The sequence below is a fragment of the Aquarana catesbeiana genome, linkage group LG06, assembly GCF_042186555.1.
Source record: "Aquarana catesbeiana isolate 2022-GZ linkage group LG06, ASM4218655v1, whole genome shotgun sequence".
Classification (NCBI taxonomy): Eukaryota; Metazoa; Chordata; class Amphibia; order Anura; family Ranidae; genus Aquarana; species Aquarana catesbeiana.
This window is the reverse complement of record NC_133329.1, coordinates 22,050,449-22,059,708: the sequence shown is the minus strand read 5'-3', so window position 1 is coordinate 22,059,708 and position 9,260 is coordinate 22,050,449. Positions and strand designations below refer to the sequence as shown.

The 9,260-nt window shown below is 43.0% G+C and overlaps 1 protein-coding gene across 1 annotated transcript; it reads left to right on the top strand.

Moving 5' to 3' along the window:
- Positions 1 to 7,493: 7,493 nt before the first annotated feature.
- LOC141147885 (olfactory receptor 5B12-like) lies at positions 7,494 to 8,435 on the top strand. The gene has a single exon (XM_073635048.1). The coding sequence runs from the start codon at positions 7,494 to 7,496 to the stop codon at positions 8,433 to 8,435; it is 942 nt and encodes a 313-aa protein (XP_073491149.1).
- Positions 8,436 to 9,260: the final 825 nt, after the last annotated feature.

The following is a 9,260-nucleotide window of genomic DNA, read 5'->3' as shown; positions in this document are numbered from 1 at the left end:
TGTGCAGATTTGTCCTCAGAACCAGCGGTGCTCCGTAGCCATTCTAGAGGCTACGCAAGCACTCAGGCAAAAAGATGCCATACGGTGCTTGAGTTGGTCTGCTTAGGGGACAGGAGCCATACTGGGGCAGAGATTCTGTCAGCTCTATAGGGGCAGGCTCAGAGGTGGTTGACGCCATGCCAGCTTCAGCCAAGGATGGTGGTTTGCGACAATGGCACCAATCTCCTCTCCGCCCTCCGAAAGGGACACTTCACCCATGTGCCCTGTTTGGCTCATGTCCTTAATTTGGTGGTGCAGCGGTTCTTGTGCAGGTACCTGGGCTTACACGATATCCTGAGGCAGGCCAGGAAAGTCTGTGGGCATATCCACCAGTCATATAATGCCAGTGCTTGGCTGGCTGACCTTCAAAAGGAATGAAACCTGCCCAAGGACCGCCTCATCTGTGACATGCCCACCAGGTGAAACTCAACATTGGCAATGCTGCAGTGGCTGCACATTCAGCATAGGGCCATCACGAGTACCTGTGCGAGTATGGCACCAGGACAGGGTCAGGGGAGCTTGGCTTTTTTTTGCCACGCCAGTGGCTCATTATCAAGGATGCATGCACTGTCCTGTCACCATTTAAGGAGGCCACGAGGATGGTGAGCAGTGACAGTTCATGCATCAGTGATACTGTCCCTCTTGTCTACCTGTTGGAGTACACGCTGTGTGGAATAATGGAAAGGGCACTTGAGAGGGAGGAAGAGGAGGACTTCCTTACCTCTCAAGGCCCCCTTTATCCAGACAGTATTCCTGCTGGCCCGCTGATCTCACAGGAAGAGGAGGAGGAGGATGAGGATTGTGTCAGCATGGAGGTGAAGCCCAGCACTCAGCATCAGCAGCAGTCTTCAAGGCATTGTTTACAGAAAACCATGGACTTGTACGTGGCTGGGAGGAGGTGGCTGCGGATCAGGTCATCCTTAGTGACCCAGAGGACTCAGGATCGAATGCCTCAGCAAACCTAAGCTGCATTGCCTCCCTGATCCTGCAAAGCCTGCGAAAGGACCCTCGGATTTGTGTGATCAAGGAGAGGGATCACTACTGGCTGGCAACCCTTCTTGATCCATGTCACAAGGGTAAGGTTTTGGAACTCATCCAGCCGTCGCAGAGGGAGCAGAGGATGAAAGATTTGTGCAATGTGTTTCCAGAGCCTGGGAGGGTACAAATTTCTGGTCCTGGAGAACGTGTTACTGAGGATGTTGCTGACAATTATTTAGTCCGCAGCCCTTAAGTATGATCAGTTCCAGCAACCATCGCCAGCGTCTGTTGTACATGGTGCAGGAATACGTAGGGGCAAGATCAGACTTGGAGACCTTTCCAACCGAAAATCCACTGGGTTACTGGGTCTTGAGGATGGATCACTGGCCAGGGCTTGCACAATTTGCAATTGAGCTACTGGCCTGTCCTGCATCCAGCGTTCTTTCGGAACGCACATTCAGTGCCACTGGAGGCTTTGTAACCGATCACAGAGTGCGCCTGTCCACCGACTCGGTTTATCGGCTCACCTTCATAAAAATGAATCAGTCTTGGATCACCAGCTATCAAGCACCTGATGCCGATGTAACCGAATAATTTTTTTATGAACATGAGATCCCTTGAAGACTGCCTATGCTGATGCTGACTGACTATCCTGTTATGCCGAGTGACTATCCTCTTCCTCCTCAATCTTCATGTTGATAGCTTCTAAGAACATTTTTGGTTCTGGGCACCAGCACCAGTGCCTAAAGTCCAATTTTTCTGCTCCTGTTTAACAGGGGCATGTAATTACAATTCTTGATATAATATTTCACAGCAGGGCCCGTTCCAGCGCCCACCAAGAGTAACTGTGAGGGCTTACAGTGTTGTGGCAACACCACCACCACCACCACCAATGGCCCAATTTTTCTGAACCTGTTCAACAATGTCATGTAATTACAATTCTTGATATAATATTTCACAGCAGGGCCAGTTCCAGCGCCCAGCAAGAGTAACTGTGAGGGCTTACAGTGTTCTGGTACCACCAACACCTAAGGCCCAATTTTCTGCAGAGTATATAGGGCAGGCCCCTACTTTCAAACATCCGACTTACAAACGACTCCTACTTGCAAAGGACTCCTACTTACAAACGGAGGGAGACAACAGGAAGTGAGAGTAAATCTACTTCTAGGAAGGGAAATTCTCTTCTGTAAGAGTTAATATGGGAAAAAGGTGTCTCCTCCACTGATTTATCACCAATCCTTGTTTCCCTTAAAAACCCCAAAGTTTGAAAATCCAATTGTCATTGGAACAGAAAGTGAGGTGAAATCTTCTGAACAGGGGCACAGACAGCAAACAAAATGTTACAGGGGTAATAACCCTTCCCTATGTTTTCCAAAAAGCTTTAAAATAGATTTTTTGGCTGGAGTTACACTAACAAAATGTACTTGTTACAAATTACAAACAGATTCTACATAAGAACAAACCTACAGTCCCTTCTTGTTTGCACCGCCTGTATACTGCTGTTCAGAGTATATAGGGCCTGGGGGCCCAACACCTTTTCTTTTTTTCAATCTGGGTGCGGGGTTCCCCTTAATATCCATACAAGACCCAAAGGGCCTGGTAATGGACTGGTGGGGGATACCCATGCCGTTTGTCTCACTGATTTTCATCCATATTGCCAGGACCCGACATTACCTTAAAGCCGCAAGCAGTTTTAAATGACTTTTATTCCTTTAAAAATGTAATTTTGTGCAGGGACTGTTCTAAGCACGGGGAAAATGTGCCACTTTACAGGCATACTATAGACACCCCCCAGGTACGATATTTAAAGTAATATTTCACTTTTCTTTTTCACATTAAGCATCATTAAAATCATTGCTCCCGGAAAAACGTCCATTTTTAAAACTTTTTTTTGCATTGATACATGTCCCTTGGGGCAGGATCCGGGTCCTCAAACCCTTTTTTGACAATAACTTGTATATAAGCCTTTAAAATTCGCACTTTTGATTTCTAACGTTCGAGTCCCATAGACTTTAACGGTGTTTGAATATTCGCGCAAACTTTCGGTCCGTTCGCATCTTCTGGATGCGAACCAAACCGGGGGGGTGTTTGACCCATCTCTAATTACTAGTGAAAAAAAATAAATAAAAATGCCATAAATCTATCCCCTATTTTGTAGACCTTTTAACTTTTGCGCAAACCAATAAATATACGCTTATTGCTATCTTTTTTTACCAAAAATATGTAGAAGAATACGTAAAGGGGGGTTGTGACCAATCCACACTATTTTAGCAAACGAGCACCAACCTGCCTCCATCCCAATATATGCGAAAAAATAAGGGGAAGAGAAACGGGACTTTGTATGAGGCATGTGGGTGGGTGTGTTGAGCTAAATGATAAAAGTTTATGATGTGAATAATAGGATCAGTGTGGGTTGCATAAATGGGAATATAGCATAATGGAGGTATAAAAGTTTTAATGGCATGAAGATTTGAGCCAAATACAGTCAAAGGGGATCACATTTAAGACCATAATAAAAACCATATTAATGACAATGTACATACAGGCAAAAGTTCATAAATTGATTATACAGTAGCAACAACACATATACATAGTATAGTAGATAAGGGCATCAATAGATCTAAACTCAACGCGTTTCTTGGCTTGAAACCAATCGTCAGGAGTCCGATGCCATGTAACTGTATCAAAAACAATGAAGTACCTATTAATATATGAACAGATGTTTGTAAGGAAGGAACACAAAAAGTGTGATTTTCCATGTACTCACAAATTGTGTATTGATAAATAATCATGGTGTGTTGCAGTGCGATGTAGGTCTGGGTCCATAGAGTCTCACCCGGGGTTGAGGCAGAGAGCGCACCCCAATAAAACGCCGGCACGGCAGCCAAATTGACCAAGGCACCCATAGAGACCGGCAGTCAGGGACGTCTGGCGGGGCCAATGAGTGGAAGTGAGCTGAGGAAAAAAGAGGGGATGAGGGTGGAGATAGGTGTGGGAATGGTGAAAAGTGAAAGCACTATGGGGTTACCCTGTGTATGTGAAGGGAAACTGGGGAAAAACGGGTGTGAAGGTGAAAGGAAGGATGGGATGGGTGTACAGATAGAAGCCATATCTGTGATAGGTGAATCTGAGTGACAGATAGTGTAGGAGTTACCTGTGTGGTTGGTGCCTAGCCGAGCCAGATGTCCAAACAAGAGTGACGGAGCCATGGGAAGCCTAGCCAGAGGCAGCCATTTAATGCCGGAGGCATGAGGCGCGCGCCCGCCAACGTCATGCGCGGGCGTAATGACGCGGTGAGGAGCAGAGAGGGAGGGCCGATATGTGCGGCCGCCCATCATGCCCTGCAGCGTCTAAGCCCAGAGATGGACAACCACTGAAACGTCCCGTCTGCAGCGGCAAGGACGCCGCAGACGGGATGTAGGGAGCATGACGCCGATGCGCCAAGGCCAGGGCCCGCCCACGTCAAAGACGGGAGAGTGATGGGTCCTAGGCTGGGCGTGTCGCAACCCTGGGGAATAGACAGGATGGAACTCAGCGCTTGCAGTATATGGAAGACCAGTGGGTAATAAAAATATGGACTACAAAAGAGGAAAATGGAGCTTAAAAAGCTCACAAAAAAATAAATAAATAGTTAGTAGCAATTACAAGCATATCTTTGCCTTGATAACAATCAATGTAGCAAAGAAAACAAAACATATTAAATCCCTGCATAGGAAACATTCTCTGTGCAGGGAAGTATAAGATGTAGAGAGCTATAGCCCTGAATTCAATCAGTATTTATCTAACTAAAGCAAAGTAAAAAATAAAATAAATAAGGCAAAACAAGAAATAATAATGATTGTTGAAAAATAAAATAAAAAAGGTAAGAAGGCTTTAGCCCTGAATTAAATCAGTTATTTGTCTAGCTAAAGAAATAAACAAAAAATAGGATAGAATAGAACTTTAGCCCTGAATTAAATCAGTGGTAATTTGACTAAAGGGGAACAAAAAATAATAAAAGAGTAAATTGGAGATAATAAGAAAAAATAAATGATTTTAGCCCTAAGTGTATTCAGTATTTGCTAAGCTGGAGGGGAAAGGGAAAAGGACAAGATGGGGAAGGGAGGAGATAGTTAATAAATGTGTAAAACTAATGAAGATGGTAATATGCAGTGGGAAACGGGACCAAAAATGATATTGTACTATATGGAACATGAGATGTATATATAAAGAACAGATGTTTGTACTTTAGGGGGTCAGTTATGAATATAATAAAGAATAGAATGAATATAAGCAGTGAATTATACGTACGGCTCTTGCATTGCAATTAGTCAATGAACAAGAGCGGGACCATAGGTCTCAATAAGATGATATAAAATGTATAAGATAAGAGAAGAGGAAAAAAGAAAAAGATAGGAAGGATAAAAATAGGCAAGTGTATAGTAAATGATGAAATGGAAAAGAAAGAAAAACAGACTAATACAGCATAATAAGAAGGTCGGTTATAGTAAGTATGTGTAAACATGAGTAGGTGGAATAATTTGGTCACAGAAGTCAGGTGTTTGCCACCCTGATTCTCATATGTAAAGGGGGGTTGTGACCAATCCACACTATTTTAGCAAACGAGCACCAACCTGCCTCCATCCCAATATATGCGAAAAAATAAGGGGAAGAGAAACGGGACTTTGTATGAGGCATGTGGGTGGGTGTGTTGAGCTAAATGATAAAAGTTTATGATGTGAATAATAGGATCAGTGTGGGTTGCATAAATGGGAATATAGCATAATGGAGGTATAAAAGTTTTAATGGCATGAAGATTTGAGCCAAATACAGTCAAAGGGGATCACATTTAAGACCATAATAAAAACCATATTAACGACAATGTACATACAGGCAAAAGTTCATAAATTGATTATACAGTAGCAACAACACATATACATAGTATAGTAGATAAGTGCATCAATAGATCTAAAATCAACGCGTTTCTTGGCTTGAAACCAATCGTCAGGAGTCCGATGCCATGTAACTGTATCAAAAACAATGAAGTACCTATTAATATATGAACAGATGTTTGTAAGGAAGGAACACAAAAAGTGTGATTTTCCATGTACTCACAAATTGTGTATTGATAAATAATCATGGTGTGTTGCAGTGCGATGTAGGTCTGGGTCCATAGAGTCTCACCCGGGGTTGAGGCAGAGAGCGCACCCCAATAAAACGCCGGCACGGCAGCCAAATTGACCAAGGCACCCATAGAGACCGGCAGTCAGGGACGTCTGGCGGGGCCAATGAGTGGAAGTGAGCTGAGGAAAAAAGAGGGGATGAGGGTGGAGATAGGTGTGGGAATGGTGAAAAGTGAAAACACTATGGGGTTACCCTGTGTATGTGAAGGGAAACTGGGGAAAAACGGGTGTGAAGGTGAAAGGAAGGATGGGATGGGTGTACAGATAGAAGCCATATCTGTGATAGGTGAATCTGAGTGACAGATAGTGTAGGAGTTACCTGTGTGGTTGGTGCCTAGCCGAGCCAGATGTCCAAACAAGAGTGACGGAGCCATGGGAAGCCTAGCCAGAGGCAGCCATTTAATGCATATTTATTCTTCTACATTTAATGTAGAAGAATACATATTGGCCTAAACTGATGAAGAAATTATTTATTTATTTTTTTTTAATTTGGGATATTTATTATAGCAAAAAGTAAAAAATTATTGCTTTTTTTTCAAAATTGGCCGCCTTTTTTTGTTTATAGCGCACAAAATAAAAACCGCAGAGGTGATCAAATACCACCAAAAGAAAGCTCTATTTGTGGGAAAAAAAGGACATAAATTTTGTTTGGGTGCAAGCGTCGCACGACCGCGCAATTGTCAGTTAAAGCGACGCAGTGCCGTATCGCAAAAAATGGGCAAGTCATGAAGGGGGCAAATTCTTCCAGGGCTGAAGTGGTTAATGCTGTACTACCATGCTGCCATTGCATGCATGCGGATGCAGCACTGCCCCATTAAACGCAATACGTGAGTTTGGAAGGCAGTATTTCCTGGTAAATTCTGCCCCTGAGTTAAATGTGAAGCAAAGCATCATGGCTGGGGCACCTGTACAGCTGTTGAATTGGGACGGTCAAGGTGGGTGACATGAGCATGGCAAAACTGCAGCTTAGCCAAAAGCTTTACCCCCCCCCCCCCTGGACACCAGTGTGAAAAATGTTTAAGCTGTAGCTTGGCTGTGGTATAATATGCAAAATGCTCCAACATTGACATATTGATATATTCATGTTCTTTTGATTCTTTTTTTCAGTGAAGCACATGTAAAACAAATTTTGATACTCAATTTTTTTTTTAATTCAGTACAAAACACTAAAATTGATCTAAAATTGAAAATCTGTGAACTGTATTTTATTTATTTTCAATGTTTTGGTGGGAATGATCCTTTACAGTCTGGTGAACAATGTCTTCCTGAATCCTCACATTATCTTTCCCTCTCTTCGTGAATTATTTGGTTCTGATGGGAAATCAAACTTCTCAGTCCGAATTAATTTTGCTTGGCCTCTCAGACTTCGCAGATTCTCAGATCCCAGTATTTCTGCTGATCCTCCTCATCTATGTGGCAACACTGGTTGGGAATCTTCTCATAATTTTTTTGGTGGTCTCAGACTCTCACCTGCAAACCCCCATGTATTTTTCTCTAGGAAACATCTCAGTTTTAGACATCTTCAATTCCTCCATTGCAACATCTCATTTGTTTTTTTACGCATTTACTGGAAATAGGCAGATTTCATACCCAACTTGTATCATCCAGGTCCTCCTCTTCACTTGGTTTTCCAGCACTGAGTTCTTTATACTTAATTTAATGTCCTATGACCGCTATGTTGCCATCTGTCATCCTTTACATTATACAACCATGATGAGCATTCGGTTGTGTGTTCAGATAGCGTTCTTTTCCTGGCTCTTCAGATTTGTCTGTTGTTTTGTACACACGTTGATGGCACTGAGACTGGCTTTCCCGGATCACACCACCATCATTCCTGGCTTGTTCTGTGAATTATTTCAGCTTCTTCAACTATCATGTTCTGACACTTACCTCAATTATGTACTTTTATATGTTGACGCTGCAAGTTTTGGAGTCACTAGCTCTTTCGTTACTTTCCTCTCCTATGTCTACATTTTCAAAACCATCCTGAAAATTAAAATGAAGGAAGGAAGACGGAAAGCTTACTCCACCTGCAGTTCCCATCTCATGGTGGTCTTCATCTTTTATGGGACTGGTTTTTTCAACTACTTTCACCCCAAAACTAAGGATTCTCTGGCAGGTAGATTGGTCTCTTTATTTTACACAGTTGTCACCCCCCTCCTAAACCCGATTATATACAGCCTGAGAAACAGGGACCTAAAAGGCGCTCTGCAGAAAACTCTCCAGAATTGCCTCCATGTCATGAACTATCACTGAAGGAGAACTACACAACAATATTGTTAGTCTCAGGGCTGCTTGTATTTTAACTGATTTGCTGGGTCTTTATTTTAGATATTTGATATTTGTAATCCTAATACACACTAATGGGTTTTCCTTTAAAAGTAGCTAAGGAGTATCCTTAGGGAAAACATAGTTATTTGCATAAGCAGGAACAAGCACTCGGAGAGGAGGTCCCAAGAGGGGATGATATGGTCCCAAGTGGCTAAAAGCCTAATATGTACTCACTTATAAGGAGAATACTAATAAAATACTTTATTTTTGGTATCTTACTCCTTCGCACCCCCGAGTCATATATCCTACTGCCTTGAATCATTGTTGGAAGTGCCGTAGGAGTCGAGGCACTCTGCTACACATTTACTGGCACTGTTCGTTCTAGAACCATGTTGGTGGACAGTTCAGGACCTTCTCCAATTTAACTTGGACTTCCCTTTCTCCCTCAAAACCCTTCTATTAGGAAGACTCCCACCCAGGCTGCCTAAACTTACTAAGAAGCTAGCCTGCCATATACTTATGGTGAACTAGATGCCTGGTGGTGCTTCACTGGAAAAAAACAAACCCCACCTACCTCTGTGGAACTATATGCAAGGATTATGAATGTGGAACTTACGGAGTCTCTCACAGCATGTCTTTCTGACAGGCCAGAAAGTCATAAGGTGGTATGGGAGTGTTGACATTAACTGGAGGACCCCCCTTGATGGTTCCTCTACCTTCTTTCAGCCACTTAACCAAGTATTGTCTGCCACTGGGAGTGGAGAGCCCAGGATCATTCACTCTTCTGATCTGATTTTCTATTTTCCTGTC

Coding starts and splice junctions, on each gene's coding strand:
- LOC141147885 (XM_073635048.1), top strand. CDS start 7,494: ATGGGAAATCAAACTTCTCAGTCCGAATTAATTTTGCTTGGCCTCTCA.